This window comes from Apodemus sylvaticus, chromosome 3 (genome assembly GCF_947179515.1).
Source record: "Apodemus sylvaticus chromosome 3, mApoSyl1.1, whole genome shotgun sequence".
In the NCBI taxonomy this organism is placed as follows: Eukaryota; Metazoa; Chordata; class Mammalia; order Rodentia; family Muridae; genus Apodemus; species Apodemus sylvaticus.
The window spans coordinates 113,093,310-113,118,578 of record NC_067474.1 but is presented as its reverse complement, the minus strand read 5'-3'; the positions used below and the strand labels follow the sequence as shown (position 1 = coordinate 113,118,578).

The 25,269-nt window shown below is 40.1% G+C and overlaps 1 protein-coding gene across 3 annotated transcripts in view; it reads right to left on the bottom strand.

Moving 5' to 3' along the window:
* Window positions 1-25,269, bottom strand: part of Patj (PATJ crumbs cell polarity complex component) — a 300,765-nt gene that overhangs the window by 238,320 nt on the left and 37,176 nt on the right. For all 3 annotated transcript variants that reach the window (XM_052176811.1, XM_052176808.1, XM_052176809.1), the window contains exons 13-15: window positions 21,887-21,975; window positions 19,067-19,123; window positions 9,955-10,089 (exon numbers count right to left, since the gene is read on the bottom strand). In XM_052176811.1, coding sequence (XP_052032771.1) covers window positions 9,955-10,089; window positions 19,067-19,123; window positions 21,887-21,975 — 281 coding nt within the window. The remainder of the gene's footprint in view (window positions 1-9,954; window positions 10,090-19,066; window positions 19,124-21,886; window positions 21,976-25,269) is intronic.

The window sequence follows — 25,269 nt, the reverse complement described above, 5'->3', positions numbered from 1 at the left end:
TCATTCTCCAACTCTCCCATTGAGGATCCCCGAGTTCAGTCCAATGGTGGACTGCGAGCTTCCACCTCTGCATTTGTCAGGCTCTGACAGAGCCCCTCAGGAGACAGCCATATGAGGCTTCCATCAGCAGGCACTTCCTGGCACCCTTAATAGCATCCTGGTTTGGTGACTATATGGCATGGATCTCCAGGTCGGGCAGTCTCTGGATGGCCTTTCTTTCAGTCTCTGCTCCACACACTCTCCATATTTCCTCCTGTAAAAACACTGAAACATCCACATTTTGGACTTCTTAGGATTCATATGGTCTGTGAATTGAATCTTGGGTATTCCAAACTTTTGGGCTAATATCCACTTATCAGTGAGTACACACCATGTTTGTTCCTTTGTGACTGAGCCACCTCACTCAGGATGATATTCTCAAGTTCCATCCAGAGAATTTCATGAAGTCACTGGTTTTAAGAGCTGAGTAGTATTCCATTGTGTAAAAATATCACATTTTCTGTATCCATTCCTCTGTTGAGGGACATATGGGTTCTTTCCAGCTTCTGGATATTATAAATATGGCTGCTAGGAACATAGGGGAGCACATGTCCTTATTACATGGTAGAGTATCTTCTGGGTATATGCCCAGGAATGGTATAGCTGGGTCCTCAGGTGGTACTATGTCTAATTTTCTGAGGTACTGCTAAACTGATTTCCAGAGTACTTGTACTAACTTGCAATCCCACTAGCAATGGAGGTGTTCCTCTTTCTTCACATCCTCGCCAGCATCTGCTGTTACCTGAATTTTTCATCTTAGCCATTCTGACTGGTGTGAGGTGAAATCTCAGGGTTGTTTTGATTTGCATTTCCCTGACAACTAAGGATGTTGGGCATTTCTTAAAGTGTTGCTCAGCCATCCGAATTACTTCGGGTGAAAATTTTTTTTCTCATCCATTCGGTATTCCTCAGTTGACAACTCTATCTGTATCCAATCTTTAATAGGGTTATTTGGTTCTGGAGAGTGTTACTTTTTGAGTTCTTTATTTATATTGGATATCAGCCCTCTATTGGGTGTAGGACTGGTAAAGATCTTTTCCCAAGCTGTCAGTTGCTGTTTTGTCCTACTGACAGTGTCCTTTGCCTTACAGAAGCTTTGCAATTTTATGAGGTCCCATTTGTAAATTCTTAATCTTAGAACATAAGCCATTGGTGTTCTGTTCAGGAACTGTTCCCCTGTGCCCAGGGGTTCAAGAATTTTCCCTTTCTCTTCTATTAGATTCAGTGTATCTAGTTTTATGTGGAGGTTCTTGATTCACTTGGACTTGAGTTTTGTACAAAGAGATAATAATGGGTTGATTCGCATACTTCTACATGTTGACTGCCAGTTGATTCAGCACCATTTGTTGAAAACCAACCAGCACTGGATGGTTTTAGCTCCTTTGTCAAAGTTTAAGTGACTGTAGGTGTGTGAGTTCATTTCTGAGTCTTCAATTCTATTACACTGATCTACCCGCCTGTCACTGAACCAATACCATGCAGTTTTTATCACTATTGTTGTATAGTACAGCTTGAGGTCAGGGATGGTGATTCCTCCAGAAATTCTTTTATTGATGAGAATACTTTTCACACCTGTTTTTTTTTTATTCCAAATGAATTTGAAAATTGCTCTAACTCTATGAATTGGAATTTGATGGGGATTGCATTGAATATGCAGATTGCTTTCAGAAGATGGCCATTTTTACTGTCTTAATCCTGCGAATCCACAAGCATGGGAGATCTTTCCATTTTCTGAGGACTTCTTCAATTTCTTTCTTCAGAGACTTGAAGTTCCTATTGTATAGATCTTTCGCTTGCTTAGTTAGAATCACACCAAGATGGTGTCATTTCCATAATTTCTTTTTCAACCTGTTTATCCTTTGAGTATAGGAAGGCTATTGATTTGTTTAGGTTAATTTTATACCTGGCCACTTTGCTGAAGTTGTTTATCAGCTTTAGGAGTTCTCTGGTGGAGTTTTGGGGTCACTTAAGTATACTATCATATCATCTGTAAATAGTGATATTTTGACTTCTTCTGTTCCAATTTGTATCCCTTTGACATCCTTTTGCTGTGTAATTACTCTAGCTAGAACTTCAGGTACTATATTGAAGAGACAGGGAAAGAGAGGGAAGGAAGCCTTGTCCAGTCCCTGATTTTAGTAGGATTGCTTCAAGTTTCTCTCCCTTAGTTTGATGCTGGCTACTGGTTTGCTGTATATTGCTTTTATGTTTAGATATGGGCCTTGAATTTCTGATCTTTCTAAGACATTTAACATAAAGGGATGTTGAATTTCATCAAATAATTTTTCAGCATCTGATGGAATGATCATGTGGTTTTTTTTCTTTGAGCTTGCCTATGTAGTGGATTACATTGATGGATTTCCTTATATTGAACCATCCCTGCATTCCTGGAATGTAGCCTACTTGATCATGGTGAATGATCATTTTGATGTGTTCTTATATTTGGTGCCAAGAATTTTATTGAGTATTTTTATATCGACATTCATAAGGAAAATTGGTCTAAAGTTCTCTTTCTTTGGTGGGTCTTTGTGTGGTTTTGATATAAGTGTAATTGTGGCTTCACAGAAAGAATTGGGTAGTGTTCCTCCTGTTTCTACTTTGTGGAATAGTTTGAAGAGTACTGGTATTAGGTCTTCTTTGAAGGTCTGATAGAATTCTACACTAAATTCATCTAGTCCTGGGCTTTTTTTGGTTGGGAGACTTTTAATGACCGCATCTATTTCTTTAGGGGTTATGGACTGTTTAGATGGTCTATCCAATCCTGATTTAACTTTGGTATTTGCTATCTGTCTAGGAAATTGTCGATTTCATCCAGATTTTTCCATTTTGTTGAGCATAGGCTTTTGTAGAAGATGATTTTTTGAATTTCCTCAGTTTTTGATGTTATATCTCCCTTTGCATTTCTGATTTTGTTAATTTAGATAATGTGCTCCCTGATTAGTCTGGCTAAGGGTTTATCTATCCTGCTGATTTTCTCAAAAAAGCTGCTCAAGGTTTTGTTGATTTCTTTGTATAGTCCTTTTTGTTTCTAGTTGGGTGATTTCAGCCCTGAGTTTGATTATTTCCTGCCATCTCCTCCTCTTGGGTATATTTGTGTCTTTTTCTTCTAGAGCTTTCAGGTATGCCATTAAGCTGCTAGTGTATGCTCTTTCCAGTTTCTTTTTGGAGGCACTCAGAGCACTGCTTTCATTGTATTACATAAGTTTAGGTATATTGTAACTTCATTTTCATTAAATCCTAAAAAGTCTTTAATTTCTGTCTTTATTTCTTCCTTGACCAAGTTATTATTGAGTAGAACGTTGTTCGGCTTCCATGTGTATGTGGGCTTTCTGTTGCTTTTGTTGCTATTGACGACCAGCCTTAATCCGTGGTGATCTGATAGGAGGTATGGGATTATTTCAATCTTCTTATATCTGTTGAGGTATGATTTGTGACTGATTAGATGGCCAATTTTAGTGAAGGTACCATTAGGTGCTAAGAAGAAGGTATATTTTTTTTGATTTAGGATGAAATGTTCTATAGATTTCGGTTAAGTCCATAACTGGTTAGTTTCACTGTGTCTCTGTTTAGTTTGTGTTTCTGTGATCTGTCCACTGATGAGAGTGTTGAAGTCTCCCACTATTACTGTGTGAGGTGCAATGTGTGCTTTGAGCTTTAGGGACATTTCTTTTATGAATGTGAGTGCCCCTTGCATTTGGAGTGTAGATAGATGTTCTGTACTGAGTTCTTCTTGGTAGATTTTTCCTTTGATGAGTATGTAGTATCCTTCCTTAGCTTTTTTGATGACTTTTGGTTGAAATCGATTTTATGCAATAATAGAATGGCTACTCCAACTGTTTCTTGGGACCATTTGCTGGGAAAATTTTTTCTAGCCCTTTACTCTGAGGTAGTGTTTGTCTTTGACACTGAGGAGTATTTCTCATATGCAGCAAAATACTGGGTTCTGTTTACCCATCCAGTCTGTTACTGTATGTCCTTTTATTAGGGAATTGAGTCCATTGCTGTAAAAAAATATTAAGGAGAAGTGATTGTTACTTCCTGTTATTTTTATGTTTGTGTGGTTATCTTTCCTTTGAGTTTGTTGAAAGAAGATTACTTTCTTGCTTTTTCTAGGGTGTAGTTTCCCTCCTTGTGTTGGCGGTTTCCATCTATTATCCTTTGTAGAGCTGGATTATAGAAAGATATTGTGTAAATCTGGTTTTGTCATAGAATATCTTAGTTTCTCCATCTATGGTAATTGAGAGTTTTGCTACAGATAGAAGCCTGGGCTGGCATTTGTGTTCTCTTAGGGTCTGTATAACATCTGCCCAGGTTTTTCTAGCTTTCAGTCTCTGTTGAGACATCTGGTGTAATTCTGATAGGTCTGCCTTTATATGTTACTTGACCTTTTTCCTGTAATGCTTTAATATTCTTCCTTTGCTTTGTGCATTTGGTGTTTTGACTATTTTGTGATGTGAGGAATCTCAAAGCCTCTGTTTCAGTACTCCTGGGAAAACAGTTCTCTCTGGGAGGAATTTGGGTATGAAGGGCTGTGATACAAACAGTTCTGGGGGACAAACAGAAACCAGAAGAATCCTGTCCCCAGCAGTTCCCTGGTTTCTGTGTCCCGATGGCTCTGAGAGGGTCCCTATTGGGCCAGGAATTTGAACAGAAGTGGTGGTCTTACCTGTGCTTGCAGGTGTGTTGGCACTCCTGGGAGACCAGCAGTATGTGTGCATGTAATGCTGTGCACAGTAGCAGCTCTGGGTGCAGACAGAAAACAGAAGGCTTCTGTCCCAGGCTGCTCCTTGGTTTGTGTGCACTAAGGGTATCTGGAGGGATGCTCTGAGCAGCAGTGGTAGTCCTACCTGTGCTCACAGACATGTCTGCACTCTCGGGAGGCTAGCTCTCTCCCGTGTTATTTGGGTATGGAGCCCCCGTGGCACAGGATCAGCTCCAGGTGCAGGCGGAAACCAGAAGACTGAAAACATATTCTTATGGTACTTCTGTGATTTTTAAAGAAACCAAAATTCCAAAATTGTCACAGTTTCCTGTATCTCAACTTTCCTTACCAGAATCTACACTTTAGATGTCACATTATCGAGACCATGAATAACACTGAGAACAGAGCACTTGACTCCCATGCAGAAGGCTAAGCTTGTTCCCCTTAGCAGAAGACATCCAGAGGCCCAACCTCAGTAGAAGCAACAATGATATACAAATATATGGTGGGGAGATGGGAGAGAAAGAGAAGCATGGTTGGATTACTATGAAGGGAGGGGCAAGAAGAATTTTCTGATGTGAGCAACCTGCCCTGCTAACTGTGGCCATGGTAAAATCCTGGCCCATGCTGCGGCTGTGGGTCATATCTAGGTCTGCAGCCATGCAGCAGTTGGGGTCTGTGTTGATGGTCATGGCTTATATTACCACTACAGACCATGTAGATATCTGTGGTGTGAGCTGCTGCCTGGGACCATGTCATGGCCTGTGCAGTGCTAGCCCTGCTCTTTACTGGCTATGGCACTGAGGAGATCTAGCCCCAACCCTCACCAGCTGTAACACTCAGAAAAACAGGTCTGATAACATGCCATGTAGCACAGTAGAGTTGGCTCTGAGGACATGAGCACAGGAGACCCTGCCCTGCTCCTTGCCTGCTACAGCATTGGGTGAGCTAGCCATGGCAGTCCTGGGGAGTTTACCCTGATGATGTGAGTGTGAGAAAGCTGGTGGGCTGACCAACTCAATTTCCACCTAGGCCCTGACCCAGGCCTTTGAGTTGGTGTACCTCAACATCTAACCAATCTATGAACTACTGGAGCTCGTAAAGGTGTTGATCATGTGGATCCAAATACAATATCTCCTGGACATAGGAGAACATCAGCATATCCAAAAGGAGTCTTGGTGAGAATCCAATATTAATAGAGTAGCAGAAGTTAGAGGCCTCAAATCAGACCAATGGCTCATTGCAATGAACAATTGTAAGTAAAGATGTGTGGACAAAAGGATATACTGTGGGACACACTATAGCTTCCACAAGGAGATCTTTTCTTTTTTTATTTGGTTGGTTGATTGGTTGGTTGGTTGGTTGGTTGGTTGGTTGGTTGGTTGGTTGGTTAGTTGGTTGGTTGGTTGGTTGCTTGCTTGCTTGCTTGTTTGCTTGATTGGTCAGTTGGTTGGTTGATTAGTTGGTTAGTTGATTGGTTGATAGGTAATGCTTTTGTTGTTGTTATTCCATTGTTGTTGCTGTTGTTGTTGTTTTTAATTTTTAATTTTCTTTTGGGAGAGGGAGGTTGTCAAGGCAATATGATGGGATGGGGAGATAAGGGGGACTGAGTATGTGATATGAAATTCACAAATAATAAAAAGGTAAAAATAAAAAATAAAAGAATGACTGAGAAGAAAGTAAAAAATGTTTATGAAATTGTGTTAACTTTGTGTTAATGTAAAAAAGTCATTATAATTCCTCACCCCCAAATGTTTACACTCCTGTTACAATGCTGTTTTTCAGGTAGAGGCCCAAAGTATTCTAACCTTAGAATAAAGAATAGAGAAGTATGTTGACAAGCGTGGTGGTGGATGAGGATGCTATATTCAATCTACTCTAACCCATCTAACACTGCTCTAACATCCAGCACATAGAAACTACTCTACACTCTGGGCCCCTGGATTTCACATGTAAAAAGTATTCATTGGTAAGCTTAGTCACATATACCTTACCATCTACAACTATAAAATGAACTATCAATTAAACTGATTTTTATTTCCTCTGTATCTTTCAAATATATCTTGTTTCTCAATTGCAAATAATTACATATCACATCAATGGTCTCCACTCCACATATTACTCTCTCAAAACTATAGTCATGCCTTGCCAATCAGGAAAGACATGATCTTACACCCAAAAAGAGAACATTAGTCATCCAGTAAAATTCATGGCATAAATCTTCCATATACAGCTCAAGGTCACTCTTGTCAATGATGTAAAAATAATTACCTTTCCCCCATAAAGAATGATGCGTATTTGAGGAGAAGGGTAGGTTTAACCTAACTTAACTGATACAGAACACACACTCTTATCTAAACATCCGGCTCTCCCGTTGACAGGTACAGCCTACTCTACAAATGGTGTTGGCAAAACTACAAAAGAATGAAATTTGACCCTGGTTTTTCACCTTGTACAAAAATCAACTTAAAATGATCAAAGATCTTAATTTCAAATATGAAACTCAGAAACATATAAAAAAAATTAGGAGTTAGCCTTCAGGATAATGGGTTAGAGAAGAACTTTTTGAATAGAACGCCAATAGTATGGTCACTAAACCCAAGTGTCAACCAAAAGACAGCATCAAAATAAAAGGTTTGTGAGAAGCAAGGGAAATGAGGAGCAGTGCAGAGGGCCTAAGGAATGGAAGAACACCTTTACTAGCTACACTACAGACAAGGAATAATAGCCAAATTTACAAAGAACTGTAGAAATCTAATGCCAAGGAAACTGCTAAGCAATACAAAAGAACTGAAAAGATACTTCTTTTAAAAGGAACCACCAATGGCCAATGTTTTTAATAAATAATAAAACAAAACAATAAATTAATAAAATAAGGGCTGGCATTAACAACAAATAAGTTCACTGTGAGTGTGCATGCCTAGCACAAATAAGGCCCTGTATTCAATCGCCAATATAAATAAATAGATAGATAAACAAATAAGTAAGAAAGCAATTTACTACATCTTATAGGATTCTAAAATCCTTGTCTTCCCATACTTAAGACAGAACTTTATATCTGTTCATATCAGTCAAAAATTCAGCTTAGCATTTCTCTCAGCACGCTGCTTTAGGCTGGTGACAACTACTAATTATCCACAGGTGCATCCAACCTGCGTGCCATCCTTATCATTTCACTTTGATCAAACACAAATTTTAGAAATTGCTAAAATCAGGAACCACAGCTACCAAGTAGATTAATTAATTACCGTATAGTTTGAATGTGAAATACTCCCCATAAGCTTCTGTGTTTGAAAACTCGGCTTCAATGGCAGGGCCGTTTGGAAAGGTTCTAGAAACTTTAAGAGGTAGGGCCTCACTAGAGAAAGTGGTTCACTGGTTATGGACCTTGAGGGTTTATGCCTGGCCCCATTTCCCATTCAATCTATGATTCCTTAACTGCAGGTGCAAAGTGACCAGCTGTCTCTCGCTCTTGGCACCATAGCTCTCCCGCCATGATGGATTAGACCTCCTCCAACTGTAAGCCATAATAAAAGATGGATGGAATTACCAAACAACAACAAAAGAGTCAGGAAACATGAGCAAAGGTATTCTGTTGCTAGCTAAGCAGGAAGCTGGGAAAGTCAGCATCTTTTAAATCTCTCAGAAGGTCACTCCAAGGCAGAGCTGCTTAGAAGCCAGGTTATTAAACTGTGGCTCACAACCCTGTATCTACAACTGCATGTAGAGCCATAAAAATACCAATAGTAAGAGTTCAGAAAGTACAATAAGCACAAAGTAATTTAAAATTGAGCATATTATAAACCCAAACTTTCTTCTGGCTGCTTGTCCATGATGCAGAACCTCTGCTTACTGTGGCCTTGGCTAGGAACATATGCACTGGACTTTGCACATCACCAGACCACAGGACACCAACAAACATTGCCTCAAACAGTGGCTTGGAATGGGAACTATGCTGTTATTAACGACAGTGTTTCTACTTATAGAAATGTGAAGCTTTAGCTGCCCATATAGCTAAATGGGTAGAACACTAGCCTACCATACTAGAGGTCCCACGTTCGATCCCCAGCACCCCCTAAATTGCAGACTGGAACATGCAGACCTGAAATACAATGGTTAAATTATCTCCTGCCATCATTCCTCAGCCTATAAATGTCAAATTAGTATATATTGACATTATATTACATTCAAATGTTTGATTTTTTTTTAATTGCTATTTGAGTTGTTGACTTGAGCATCATTAAAAATTGTTAAATGAATTTTGGCTTGGGATAAGGACAGAATTTTGAACAATTGCTGAAATAGTCCTAAACATCTGCTACTTTGTACTATGTATTTAGGCAAAACAACATATTTAGTATTGACAATTATAAAATCCAAACATTGATCAGATCTGGAAGACACTGAAGATGCTCTGCTCCTGCCATATCAAAATCAGCCAGGATTCAGTTCTTCACATGAAAGTGACCGAGCACATCCACCTCAGTATGGAAACCAGCTTTTATCTTCCATAGGTGGCAAAAATACATGCATACTGAAGAACTGCTATAATATAAATCAATGATTTACTGTCAGCAACATTTATACCTGCTTTATACCTATATCTATGGGACTGTATAAAAACTGCCCAGGAACAAAGACTTCTGCCCTAAAACTGCTCTGGTCTGACAAGAGACTTGTAGTCTGAGAAAGTGACTGCAGGCAGCCCTACAGAGAGGGGACTCTTCCAACCACATACAAGCCTGATGTTGTTCCACTCTTACCCTTACAGAAACAATCCATAGAGCCTGGAAATAAATAGACTATGCTGCCAACAAAAACCAGGGGCCATGGGGCTGGGAAGTCAGGAAGGCACTTAAGAGCATCTGTGGCTCTTATAGAGAACATCCAAGTTCATCCCAGCACCTAATCCCTCTCTGACCATCAAAGACACTAAGTATATATAGTGCACATATACACATGCAGGCAAAACTCACATACATATAGCAAACTTTTTTGTCAATCATTTAGACAAGCATTCAAAAGGATGCTCAAAGGCCTCAACAGCTAGAAAAAGTAAATAAAAAACAAAAACAAAAATGTGATATTACACAGTAAGCTGTTGGTATTTCTTGGTATAAATGGCTAGCATTAGTGGAACTGTCAATCAGTGAACACAATTTCCTAGAACTTAACATTTTTGCATGTGTTTTTCTTCCCCTGCATGGTTTTACCTCCAGAAGTTCATCCTCTGGCTGCAGGAGGTTCAGGGTATCCACGGGACCACCAGGAACAACTGAGGAGATATAGTGATGCCCATCGAAGGAGTCAACTTCCATACCAAGTCTGAGAGTGTGGATAGGCAGCAGCTGCAGAGAACACAGAGCAATGATGTCAAACACAACAGGGACAGGAGAGTTGTTAATAAATCCCCATCCTGTCATTTAGACACTGAAACCCCATTTCTTAGACCCCAAAACTAAAATCCTAAAATTTCCAACACAGGAAAGAAGTGGTAAGTAATGAAATCATCTTTCTTCCTATTCTAGGACAAACAAAAGTCTGAGCTTTCTCCCCAGCATACACACTGTGTCCCTGCATTCTGCCGTGCTCCGGCCTCAGAACACCCTGCTCCCCTTTACTAGCTAATTGACCTCCACTTACACTCCAGCACCAAAATAATGAAACTTCCCCACATTCTGAGTTAATAAACATCCAAGCGGGGTCAGAACCACCTTGAACACACCTCAATCCCAGCTCAACACACTGATTTTGTAATATTCTTCTTTCTCTTTTACCTGTGCTTGGGGTCAAACCCAGAGCTTTGGAAATAGTAGGCAAGAGCTCTACCACGGAACTCTAGCTCCAGCCTTCCTAATTACTTACTATATTTTATCTTTTTACTCCCCTGACTGTAAGACATAAATATTCTAACACCTCAGAATATCCATCAGGTGTACAGCTGAGGGAAAGTGGCAGATGAGATGCTTGGTTTGTTTAGTTGCCACACTCAGCTGGGCCAGGTCCTGGCCTTGCAGAGGAGCCTGTGATAATAAAGTGACATTTGTGAGCTGATCTCTAACTCAGTTGATCAGCAATGCCACTCTGGTAGCCTAGAGCTGGCCAGGACAAATACTGGTAAATGCTGCAAATTAGAGTGGTTTCATTCTCTTCCTGAGAGCTAGACCTTCACCATTACATCACTGATCTACCACAGTTCCAGGTTATACTTAGATTGTAGATAAGACACTGAACAACAAGAAATACAAGGCGGATGGAGGAACAGCCTTGGCCTTCAGAATTAACGTCCACTGTAGCAAAAAGAAAGCAATGTCTGAGTAAACAATCAGCGGCAGCATGCATCAAAGGAGCCTACACAGTAAAGCATGTAGAGAAATGCAGCCAAGCGTGGCTGCTAGTGACAAGTAAGTGTGTGCTAATTCTAACAAGCAATGCAAGGAGATGCTCTGGGTCTTAACATAGGAAGACAACTGGCAGAGGTCATTTTGTAAAACTGAACAGATAGGTGCAGAGAAAGAGGCCTGTGAAGAGACCACATGATCAGTCCTATGAATAGTCTGCTGGGGCTCTTGTAGAAGGAAAACTGTTAGAGCTTGGATGTGAGCAGGTGAGTAGATGGTGCAGTGATTATTTCTACATGAGAATAACTACCCAAGATACATTAAAAAACATTGCTGTCCATACTGAGAAACCTTTACCACATACCCTATCAAAAGTTAAGCAGAAAAAGATAAGGCAAGGGAAGTATCTCTAATCTCCCTTCTAGTTCCCTCCAACTATGATCTATTCAACTGCAGGATGCCCATCCCCCTTCATTGTGGGATACTACAGCTAAGAAGAAGCTAGGCACCAGGACTCACCCTTAGCATCTATGGCTCTCCACAGACAGGCTTGAGCCCCTGAAGGCTATTTTTTCACATATCTATAAATGCTATGTGCTCTCTAGAAAACTTAATCTGCAAACAAATTCCATGCTTCATCTTCAGTCACAATGAACCAAAAATGATGTTTATGAAATCTGTCAATCTGGGGGGAAGCCTACCTAATATTAGTTCTGAATCTAAATTGGAGTGCAGCTGGGTTTGTGGGATGTCATGTTCCATTGCTGCAGGCGTCTCTGCGGGAGCAGCACTGTTTAATTACCTGTCCCATCTGCAGTTAGCAGCCAAACAAATCAACCATTTCATCTGTCTTCTAGTTGTCCACCCCTTTGGTATACTGAGTTCTGAGGCAGAGCAGAAAACTAAAATGGCAGGCGTGGGTGGGTGCAGCAGATGATCGATGGTATCACACACATTCCTTATTATGGTTTTGATGCTCCCTCAATATGCATTTCCTGGGTTCTACAGAAGCTGACAAAGCTACTGAGCAGTGGGTTTTCTTGATCCTGCTCTGACAGGTACAGGCCATAAATACAGAAATGGCTGTATCTGAGGAAGGTGTGACCCGGGATGTACTGTCAAAGTAAAAATGACGAAGAGGAGACTGAGAAAACTGGAGCCTTCAATCCAACATAAAGAACCTATCATGAAGCAAACCACAGCGCATGCACTCAGCAAAGAGCTCTACTTTTAGGAGCTGAAAACAAGACAAGCAAATGCTCAAGTGGAAATATATATGCTATCGCTCCAGGGCAGAGAAACTTCTGGAAAGGACTGCTCCAAGGAGGTGTTAATAGGGTGGAGGGGAATATCTCAACAAAAAGAACTCAAAATAAAACAGAACAGAAGGAACCCCAGGGTTGGCTCTCATCAGATGCACACGCAGTAATCGAAAGCATTAAATACCCATTCTTGTTCAAAAGTATGAAGCTACTAAATTTAGTATGGACAAAAATCAAATATTCCAAGATGAAGATGACATGTCTTGAAGAAGGAAGATGTTTTATTCCCTCAGAAGTCAGGCAAACAATCAACCAATCAAACAAAGCAGTGCTTACTCAAGGTTTGCTCATCTCTTCATAATTTTGGTTTTGAGTATTGAAAAATATGCTAATATATTATGTTACTATACTATGTTAATATATTGAAATATAACATTGTTATATATGATTATATATTATATGTAATTATATATCATGTTAATATACTATGTTAATATATTTGGCAATTCCTTTCGACTTTTTCTCTGGAACACATATAGTTTTAGACCAACTGAGCTGCACTGGGAGTAAATATACACACATACACACAGAGAGACAGAAAGAGATCCAATGACTGAGATGGGGGAGGGAGGGAGGGAAGGAAGAAGGGAGGAAAGAAGAAAGAAAAGAAGGAAGGAAGGAAGGAAAGACAGAGGGAGGAACAGAGGGAACGAGGAACAGAGGGAACGAGGAACAGAGACAGAATCCTCAGTTTCTAACATGAAACTTGCCCAAGTGACTCTACACAGCTCCAGATACCTATGTCTGTTTTCCATGCCACAAAAATCACATAATGAAGAACTGGTAAGAGTCTCTGCATCCAGGTGATGGATGGGAAAAAAAACTTGCTTTTCATACTATGTACTCTGTATATTTTGAATTTTAAGTCTCATCTATACATTATCTAGAATTCTGAAAGAAAAAAAAGAGGCTAAGTGTGGTGACATGCATTTAATCCTTCTGGAGTCAGAGGCAGGAGGATCTCTGAATTTGAGATCAGCCTTGTCTACAAGGTGAGTTCTAGGGTTATATGGTAAGACCCAATCTTTAAAAAGAAGAAGAAAGAAAGAAAGAAAGAAAGAGAGAAAGAAAGAAAGAAAGAAAGAAAGAAAGAAAGAAAGAAAGAAAGAAAGAAAGAAAGAGAGAGAGAGAGAGAGAGGTGGGAAGGGAGGGAAGGAGAGAGAGAGTGAAAGGGGGAGAAAGAGAAGCTCCTACTGACTTACTGCTATGCCACAGATCAGTGCAGAGAGAGGGGGCCCCTACTGATTTATTGCTATACCCACAGGTAAGTGCATTCATTTCTCAAGCCTCTGCAGAAAAGCTTCTTGCACTAGGTGGTAATAGAGACACTCAAGTGGTCATTGTAAAGAGGATAAGAAACTGTAGAGTACCCAACCTTCATTGGGATGTACAAATCATATTTCTCCCACAAGGCCTGGAATCTTTGAGAAGACACAGCAGAAAGATCGAGAACCAGGGGTGGGGGGTGGATAACTTCACAGAAACCGCATTTTATAGACACAACAGGGCAATTACACATCTGAATCCATAGTAATTGTGATAGCATGTACACGACCTACATAAACTTAAGCCAGACAAAATCCCAGCCAGGTTGCAGGCTGAGGAAAGTTAAGCATGAAATCTCACCACTAAGTAAGTTTCCCAGCATTTAACAGCTGCTGGGAAACAGAGGGGAAGTTTTCTTTAATGGTTTGACCCCCTAATAGGTCAATCACAGGTCAGAGCAGGCCCCAAGTGCAGCAGCTGGGCAAACAGCTAGACTCAGTGAGAGGAGGGAGAAAAGGCAGCAGCAGCAAACTGTATCTGTGTGGGGAGAGGTGGGGTGGATCTAGGTAAAAATGTCATGGGTGGTTATGATGAAAACGCACGCACTGTATGAAATTTTCCAAGAGTAAAATTTCTACATTTAAAAAAGGAAAAAGAGAATGGTACAGGATTAGCATACAATAACCCATGTTGTCTTTACTAATTCTTCCACTTACTAGTTATATATGCCTTTAGAGGCTTTTTTGTGGTAGTGGTTTTATTGTTTTGTTTTATTTGGGAGAGAATAACATGTATCTTAAGCTGGACTTGAACTTACTATATAGCTGAGGTTGTCTTTGAACTGATTTTCCTGCCTCTACCTCCTATGTGCTGGAATTACAGCCATGCATGGCCACAGCCTGTTCATCTGGTGGTAGGAACTGAATCCACGGCTTTGTAAATGCTAGGCAAACAGCTGACCAACTGAGTTACACCCTTTGTCTTATTTTGTTTCGTCAGGGTTTGATTTTTATTCACTTTATTTTCTGGGAATGGCCTAACTCTTATTTCTTCCTCTGTCTCCCAAGTAAGGATTTTATAAGTGTGTGCCAGCTCAATCAGATGCATATGAACCTTGGAAACTTTGCCTATTAAATCCCCATATGCAAAGGAGAAAAGCATTCTGCAAACCAGGAGAGAGCATTTTTAAACCAGAGATCTGACCCAGGTGACAGGATGGGGATGCTACTGCAGGCTTTAAAGAGCCCAGATTATTCACCACCTTAAAATGGGTCTGCTCACCAGAGAGGGAGGTGAAACTCGCATGCCCACGCTCACTTGCTCGAGAAATATATGTAAAAGGAACTGAAGTGAAACCTGTTGGCCTGCCCTGTCCAAGCCGCCAAACAGGCCTGCTGTTTGTTTCTCGTACCCGAGCTATTACTGATGCTCTCTCATATTACACTGCACAACCAACACAAAGTCATAAGACGAGACTCATATCTTTCCTTACAGAACTGTGCTCATCTTAATAGTAAACACTTGCCAAGAAAGCCATTGCTAAAAGTGCACAGATGCCCAGATGCGGGAAAACCTCGCTGGTGTCATGATTTACAGCTTCCTAGAAGTAGAGCTGCTAATGCTCAAGTCTCTGCAAAAGCTTCTACCTCACAGGGATACCTTATCTATTATCAAAAGCTGTCACAAGTGACAACTTTGCATCCCTAAGGCTGGCTATAGGGAGGCCACCATTTATAGAAAGCCATAGGCTGGTAGCACTTGCTTAGAGTCTTGAAGCCCCATCCTCTTGATAGAACTGTGGACAGGGTAGAAACTGGACTTCAGATCACCATACCCTGCTTCAATCCTTCCATCGCTGGGTCCTGGTATCTTGGACAAAGCCCATGCCTACCCCTCTGCATGTCTCACGAACCTCAGTCAGCACTGTCCCATTGTTAAATTTGACCCAGACAGATCAAACCCTCTTATCCCTCCTGCATGCCAGGCCTTTGCCACAGAGAGGCTGCTGCTTAGTTCCGGCCAGACACATTCTTCTTTTCAAGACCAAGTTCAGCCATGCCTTGTCTCCCTGTCTCCAAAGTGGCCTCTTCTAAATCAGCTTATGACACTGAGCAGAAAATAGAATAGAGGTCACTAGAGAGAATAAACAAATGAGTGAAAACTAGAGAAGGAAGTCCAATGTTTCACAGCACTGGGGTAACTAAAGTATATAATATATTATACATTCACAAACATACACAATACACATTGTGTGTGTGTGTGTATGTGTGTGTATATATATATATACACACACATACATACACATATACCCCAGAAAGAAAATTTGTATACATCAATTGAAAAAAATACAATATGGAAAAGAAAAGAACTACTTTGGTTTTTGTTTTATTTTGTTTTTTATTCTTCTGAAGATTTAATTGTTGATTTTTAAAGGGGATATGAGGGGTAACTTCAGTAGGAAGACAGCATAGAGCCATATGTTTAAAAATTAGTCTTGTAAGAAAACAAAAAAGATAATCACTTTTTCAAAGATAGGCAAATAAGATGACTTTTAAAAACAGCACTTTGAGTTTCCCTAACCATTGCTGTTTATTAGTCTTAGAATATGTTTCCTACAATGCCTTGCTTGTACTTGCTTCCCGGGTGGGCTATGCGATGAACATTTGGCAATTAGAGTCGATTGACTCCTGGTGGGCTGGTCTTTTCCCCTCATTTATTTATTTAACTGATCGTACAAGGTAATGGGTCTCAGCATAGCTCTGACTTACTCCTTTTTCGGGTCGCCTATGTTTCTAAGCTTGGCCTAGAACCCAAGGCACCACTCCTGCCTCAGTCTCCCAGGGCTGTCACTCTCCCCAGCTCACCATGGTATTTTCAAGCCCATGGCTCTATGCTGTCTTCCTACTTAAGTCATCCTTCATATCCACTTTAAAAGTCAACAATTAAATTTGTAAAAGAATAAAAAAACAAAACAAAGTAGTCTTGCCCAATTCTGTTAACCCAATTTCTTCACTTACAGTAGTTCTCTGGATCTACCAGACATTATCACATGATCTTGTGTCCCTGTTCAGCCCAGATTCTGAGCTTCATGGGATCACAGACCTATTCACTTGCTCCCACAAGTGCTACCATGGCTATGTGGCAAACAGTGGGAATTAATTCTAGTATAGCTATTCCAGGAATAAGTGATGCGCACCCAGCTGCAGCCTGTCGGTGCTATTATCTAGGAAAACAACTGCCATTCAACTTATATGGCCTCCCATAACTTCACCTGTGAAATGGGTTTTAATTTGGCTAACATCTTTATTGCAGGGAGAAAAATGAAAAGGTACTGATTTATGATTTAAATGTGCCATTATAAGTGGACATTTTGTTCTTGTTTGTTTTTGTTTTGTTGTTTCTGAGACAGGGCTTCTCTGTGTAGCCCTGGCTATCCTGAAACTTGCTCTGTAGACCAGCATGGCCTTGAACTAAGAGGCTGCATGTCTGTGTTTCCTTAGTACTGAGATTAAAGGCATGCAGCTCCTCTCCTGGTTTATAAGTGGATTTTTAAAAAGCTATGGTGGGGGCTGCAGTGATGGCTCACTGGTTAGGAGCACTTGGTGGTCTTCCACAGACCCAAGTTCAGCTCTCAGACACATCAGGTGGCTCACAGACTCATCAGAGGCTATGTGGGGAAGAAGGGAGAGGGAGCTGGTGGCAAGCAACTAGGGAATGAGGGCATGATAACAGCACCTGCCTACAGCATCAGAGTCCTTAATATACACACGGGCATGCGGTGTGCCCCTTTCTGCTTGTTAGGAACTTTTAGGACAATGACCTTATGCTTTCCTTCCTGGGAACGCAAAAGGTACTGTGCCTGGTCTGAGCCACGATTTAAAGCCAAAGGATCTCTAAAGATCTACAGCTATATGACAAAGGAGGTTTAAAACTAATTAGAAAAACTGCAAATAGTAAAGTAACTATTGAATTTAGATGGATTATTACATGCTTTGCCCCCGATCTGAATAAAATATCTCCCAACATCTTTAAATGGATTTATTAATCAACAACTACTGTCAGAAAGATGACACTGTAAATAATTAACAACTAGCTGTAAAGAGCAATGTTAATTTTATATTGTGAATCTGAGGAGAGCTTGGTCAGCCAGACATGGCCTCCATGAGGCATTGACTTAAAGTGCAGCTGAGTTAGGAAGGAAAGAAATATTCTCCTCTATCAGCCTTGAGAATCCAACCCCATAAAACAATGACCAGCAAGACAGCTCAGCATATAAAGATAGGGGCTTCCTTATAGGCCTAACGACAAGAGTTCAATTCTCAGTTCCCACAAGGTGGCAGGAGAGAACCAGATCTGGAAAGTTGTCCTCTGATCTCTGCACCATGATATGAGGTCTGATCACACATGTGTACACACACACACACACACACACCTAAAACAACAGCACATGTGGCAAACAATCGTGGAGGCAAAATACCACATATGCAAAGGAAGAAAGAGTAAAACTATCCGAACAGATAGTTAGCTTAAGAAATCCACGAGACAGATTTACTTTTATGTGTGTGCGTGTGCGTATACCCATGGAGACCACAGGAAGGAGAAGGCCCTGCAGAGCTGAAGTCACAGGCGCCCAAGCTGGCTGCTGGGAATAGAACTCAGGTGTTCTGGAACAGCAGCACATGCTCTGACCCAGTGGCCGACTCTCCGGCCCTGAGAGAGCTCACTGTAAACACTGCCTCTGAATGGAGCGTCTAAGGTAGGCTCAGAGCTAGGGTCCATGTAGGAGTGCAGTAGTGTTTCTGAAACTCTGGGGAAAAAAATTCTTCCTTTTCTATTATTTATTGTGAAGGCCAGTTAAAAGGTTCTCTATTCTAATCGGTGAGGTTCTGATGTCTAGGATAAAAACTACAAATTACTCTATAAGAAGACAGAATCTGCCCAAATTACCTAACTGCATGTGCTTGACCACAATAGTGATAACTTCAGATAGATTAAGTCAAGAACAATGAACTCAGAAGGACAACCATGTTTCTGTCCCTGAACATCTAGACATTGTTTTTCAAAGCCTATCTCTGTTCCAGACTGTAGAAAACCTTTCCCAAAAGCCTCTATACAACACCTGAGGAAATGACACACTCACCTGTCACCTTCATGGCTACTGTGCCAGACTCAAACTTCGGCTTTGGGCTTCTGGAAATGGCATAAAGACTCCACCTTCTTCCCAGCCTATCTAACATCTGTATCTGTTACTACTGAGAGGCTCGCTCACTTCGAGAACACATGTATGATTAAGTTCTGGAGACTTTAGGTCATGCCACTTAGCTTCTTCAGCAAGAATGTAAAGACAGTTCACCACAGCAATAAAGCGGAGCCGCGCTTTGAGCCATTTTGCCTACCTTTGAGTATTTCTGTAGCTCCTCATCATCTGCGATCTGCGTATCCAAAGTGGCTACCTAGAATTAGAAGATCATTTCCATATTTGTATGAGTGTAATTTCATTTGTTCTTTCATATTCTGAAATCTATCAGCAAACCCAGTACACTGATAATCTGAAAATCTCTACCCAGTATTTCTGAGATCCATAAGTAGCTCACAGCAGCACATCTGCATTTCTGTATTCGCTACACTAATCTCTTCATCCTACATCATCCACAAATTGAAGTGAAGGTGGTATGTAAATTGGTGTCCTGTCCTCTTTCTGCATGGGCTGTATTTTAAAAAAAAGATGTAAGTCAGCAATGAAGTACTTTTCCTTGCATGGAATCTGTTTCTATGGCTTGTCCACCAATAAAACTCAGACTATTATTTGAACAACACACACACAGTCATCTCTTGGTATTGAGGAGTTGCTCAAACTTTCACGAAGGTATACTAGGCATATGCACTGAAACCAGTTCTAACTTACTTATGATACCTAATACAAGGAAAATGCTACATAAACATGTCTCAATATATTGTTTAGGAATGTTGATGTGAAACAAGTTTGTACCTGTTCAGTTATGATGAAAAGTTTTCCCCAAATATGTTTAAACCACAGTGAGAATGTGGAATCCATAAATGTGGAACAAACAAATATGATGGTCTGTCCAACTATAACAACTTCATACTCTGTGATTCCTCAAATTTTAATAAAAATTTATTCTTGGATGACCAATATGACTAAGCAGGGGGCTGGAGAGAGGACTCAGCAGTTAAAAGCATGTTTATTTTATTTTATTTTATTTTATTTTATTTTATTTTATTTTTTACGGAGGACCTGGGCTTGATTTCCAGACCCCATAATGGCTCATAACCATCTGTAACTCTGGTTGGAAGGAATCTAACACTGCCTGGGCACTATGGGCAGCAAGCACAGAAGTGGTTCATGTATATACACACTGAGTCAGGGATTTATACAGAAAATACTTATTTTTTAAAATAGATCAGCAGGGAAAACCTCTTGCTGCACAAGCCGAATGAGCTGAGTGTGATCTTTAAAACAAATGCAAAGGTAGAAGAAATCTGACTCCTGAACTCTGTCCTCTGACCTCTACACATATTCATATTCAAGCACACAATCACAATATAGAATATTAAAAAAATTTACTCCTGACAAACTAAAAGCATTGCCATTTTAAGTTTTCAAGCTGAGGTCTTAACTTCTGTAAGTCAGTCATGTAGATAGTGGCAGGAGGATCAGGAGAAGTTCAAGGCTAGCCTCAGCTACAGAGTTTTAGTCTAACCTACACAAGACCCTGTCTTAAATCACTACTCACTCCTCCTCCACAAAATAAATAAATAAATAAATAAATAAATAAATAAAATAAAAATAAAAATAAAAAAATCAGCAGGACTCTGGAGGAAAGCACAATAAGGAAGAGTGGAATGTGTGTGTTCAGTCACTCACCTGCCTTTCGGAGCTTCCCCTTGTATCCCCACAACTTTAAAGGAATCACCATAAATATGCAACTTAAATTCTCTCTCCCATTTAGCCTCTGCTTCACCATGTGATATATAAATATCTGATATATAGAGAACAAAACTTTTATACACACACACACACACACACACACACACACACACAAGGACAGTCAGTGAGAAACAAGCAGAAAGCCCTGACTTTGAGCTCTCATAAACGAGAGTTCATGTCTGTAATTCCACAACTGAAGGTGAAAGACCACAAGTTCCAGGTCATCCTTAGCTACATAGCAAGTTTGAGGCCAGCTTAGGCTACATAAGACCCTGTACCAAAAAAGCAAAAATAAAACCCCCGTGACATGACTGGTGAGCCACTGAACACATCCCACTAGAGGTCGAGAAAGCGCGAGTGAGGGTCGAGGCAGCAGCCTAGTGTCCTATGAACTGGAGACCCGCAGCTTCAAGATCTAACATACAGGCCCAGAGTGGGCAAGAAAACAACCATGTCACTTAATTACCTAAAGCTTCTCTAGTGACAGTGCCAGACATCCAAAATCAGAAATAAAGCATCTGGCATTGATAACAACCCAATATTAATGATCATATACATAAGAATATATGTCAGAGCTACAAACCAAGACCTTGCCTCAAAATAGAAAATATGAAAGAAGGTAGATATTTATTGGCCTGTTTGATGAACACCAATGAGCTTTTTCTAACACAGTTTTCTGCTTTCCAGTGGATTCACTTGGGGAAGGGTAACCAATCTTTTACTGGCCAAATGTAATAACAGGTGAGAGGAAGTCTAACGGCCTGCTGGCAGTAGAGCCTCATGCTTCACCTAAATTACTTCCTGTTCTTCTAAATACATTTAATAATCATTCTTTCATTTTTCTCATAAAACTGTAAGATTCTTTGTGAAACATAGGACTAATATCCACAGCCTTTCAGTGTACAATAAAACAAACAGATCATAAAAGCAATCATAAAGATGCCAGCCATTTTAAGCAGCTGATTCAAGTTATAAATTTACAGACACGTTCTCACCCTCCTAATGTACTTCTGCCTCTCGCTGACTTAAATGGCTTCGACATGAACTGAGTGTCTGATAATTGTAACTGAAGTTTGTGTACAGTCCTTAATTGTTCTTATAGCTTAAAATGCTTTAAAAATTGATTGATTGCTCTAATCGGAAAGAAAGACAGGAAGAAAACAATGAAGGCAGCCTGCGTCTTCTTTGACTCTCACATTTTAAATTATAGTTGTTAGGAGAATAACATGAAATGAAACTTTCTATTAAAATATTTTTTAAAACATACCATTACTTCATAATCTGGACCCAGTAGGTTTTCCCATCTGGATTTCAGCTCACTTTCTGGAGAGCCTGGGACTTCCTCTGGATATGCATCTATGAGAAAGAGAATGTCGGGGCTACAGTGAGCCAGACACACTTAACTAATAAATTCCTCAGTAACAGCTCAGCTTGGGAGGTGAGGGGTGAGGTAAGAGGGAAATGTATTCATTTAAATCTACCTGGTATGTAAATAAATGTGACTTACAACACTGATAGAAAGCTTACAGAAAACCTGTGGATAAATTGTAAGGGGCTTTGTTTAGGGCACTTTAAGGGGAAGTGGGAGTGAGGAATTACAAGTGAAATTTGAATATACAATCTCTGTGTAGATATCCTATCTGTCTGGCTTAGTTTTATTTGCAGATCTTGCACAGATTTGATTTAAATGTTAATCTTTTCAGTACCATTCCTCCACTCCAAGGGGAGTGTAAATGTGTACAGAGCTATCACTGTAATCAAGGAGACAGCGAAACAACACAGCTAGGCTCCCACAAGCCAGGACAGACAAGAGGGTGGCTGGCCAGCTAAAACCAGGTTTATCAGGCAGAAGCTTCGGTTTTACACCAGCCTTTTCTTACTGCTTAGTTACTAGGATATTAGTATCTTTACAGTACTCCTGCCATGTTAAAGGTTAAGACAAATTTGAAGTGCCAGACCTCTTCTCCATATACTCTTCCCCAGACTCTCAGAGTAGCCACCAGTCTGTCGAATGCCCAACAGATAAAAGTCTAGGTACTAAAACGATCATCTGCACCTACATCCATACCAATAGCAGAGGATGGAAGGGTCCCAGGCTGTTTTAAGTTTCTCATTTCTGCTGTAAGACTGGACGTGTCAGAGAACACTCATCCCAAGTGACATAAGCATCTGCCTACAGTCAAAGGTCACCCGCAGCCTCAGCCCTTCTAGCTTCATACCCGCTCACTCTGGCTGCACAGAATGCTTAATTACATACTACAGATCATAAAGTTAAACAGACTAACTTCAGAATCAGAGACAAAGACTAATGTACACTAAAGAACTTAGAGGACTCCACTTCCAAAAGTACATCCAGGAAATCACTATGTTAACTGATATGCTATTTACATTTGGGGACAGCTAATCAAAGATCTTATTAAAACAAGTACCAAGGGCTGGAGAGATGGCTCAGTGGTTAAGAGCATCTTCAGAGGTCCTGAGATCAAATCCCAGCAACCACATGGTGGCTCACAATCATCTGTAATGACATCTGATGCCCTTTTCTGGTGTGTCTGAAAACAGCTACAATGTACTTATATACATATAAATCTTAAAAAAAAAAAAAAAAAAGTACCAAAATCATTTAGGCGGCATGCGCCTCTGACTATTTCCTTCCTACCTTTCAGGGACTCTGAGAATTAGCCTTGGGTTCAGGCTCACGGCAAGTGCCTTTATCCACTACACCACCTTTCTTTACCAAAATCTTTAAAAGGTTCAACAGTTTGCCCGTTCAGTTTCTTCCGAGTGTAGTTTCATATCTGCTTAATGATTCTGAATAAAATCTGCAATGTATTGCAGTAACTCTCTGCTTACATAGTAGTCAGAGGCAGAACGGCAGAAGGTCCACTGAAACGAAGAAACACTGCCTCTTTACCAGTTCCCTTGGGGCTGTTTTTACCTTTCAGGCACACAATGAAAACACAGACAACTACACGTTTTAAAGCACAGCTCAAAGGCCAGAGGAAAAGGCGAATCTACTTGCAGCAACTCAAAATACAAAAAACAGCAACAACATTAAAAAAAAAAAAAAAAGAAAGAAAAAGAAAAAAGCGCCTTTAATCCCACCACTTGAGAGGCAGAGGCAGGCAGATTTCTGAGTTCAAGGCCAGCCAGGGCTATACAGAGAAACCCTGTCTCAAAACAAAACAAAAAAAAACCAAAAACAAAACAAAACAAAACAAGGCATAGAAGGCTATATATAACAAGACCATGTTCACCATGCAGGTAAGACAGAAACTGACTAATGGCGCAACAGCCAGGAGAGGCTGGAAAAATGCAGTAAAATTCATTTTAAAAACATGAGTACAATTCTGTGTCCACGTGACAGTGTTCGTATTTAATCCCAGCACTTAAAAGGCAGCAGCAGAAAGCAGATCTCTGCGTTTGAAGCCAGGCTGGTCTGCACAGCAAATTTCAGGCCACCAGGGCTACACTGTGAAATCGCATGGGGGTGGGGTGGGAGCGGGAGGTGGGGGAGAAAAGGGAAACAAGCATGGGTACAGCATAGGGGAAGTGGAGACAGGAGCGCTGTGAGTTCTAGGTTATCCTGAGCTATACAGTAATGCCTTGTCTCAAAAACAAACAAAACAATGACAACAGTAATCAGATAAAATACTTCCAAGACTACTTTTAAGATTATTTGATTTTTACCTAGTAATCCTTTGATATTTATCTGAGCTCAACTAAATTAAAAGAGTAACAGTTAATTGTACTCTAGTGAATGTGAAGGGGTCTGGGAACTTCTAAACCTTTATCTTTTTTTTTTTCCTAAACCTTTATTTTGAGTGAGACATTAATACCTTCTTTCTGGCTACCTTTCCTAACACAAAAAAGGTAAAAGCCTACTTCTCTGGAACATGAATGTAATAAATATTTTAAGAAGTTTCACTTAGCTGAGGATCTCTGTAGACGGAACCAAGTTATAACTGACTGCAGAAGGGAGTCCTCATGACACCTGAAGTGTCAAGTACAGTATCAAAGGTCAAATTTGGAAACAATTCAAAATTAGATATAAAGCAGCCTAGTTATTAGATGCAATATATGAAAAATTCATGTTATTAACTTTCATAAAGAGGAAACACACAGATAAACAGACAGACAGATGATATAGATGATAGATTATATAGATGGATAAATATAATATTTAGGTTTAAATATAATTTATATCTATCTAAATAAGTAATCTAAGTAAGAATACTTCTTAATCTAAGTAAGAATATGTAGTGATTAAAATGCTATGTAGTTATTACAGACTAATATGCATTTGAAACACAATTAAACAAAAATACATTTGGTGCACAAACTACCAAATATCTTAACATTATGTTAAGATTACATTCAAAATACCCCATTTCATTTAACTTTGCGAGATGGAGTGTGAGGCTGGTGGTGGTACTAAGGATTGACCCTAGAGCCTCAGACATGCTTGGCAAGCACTTTACAATGATAGCACATGCCTAGAAACATAGCCCATCTTAAATTGTACGATCTTCCATCAAGATCTAAACTACTTTTATATGGGCCGTTGGCTGCTACCTGGGTGTTAGAATATTGTAACTTTACAGAGTTTTGGTGTAATGCTGCCTTTACTGCATAGGTCTGCATCTGATC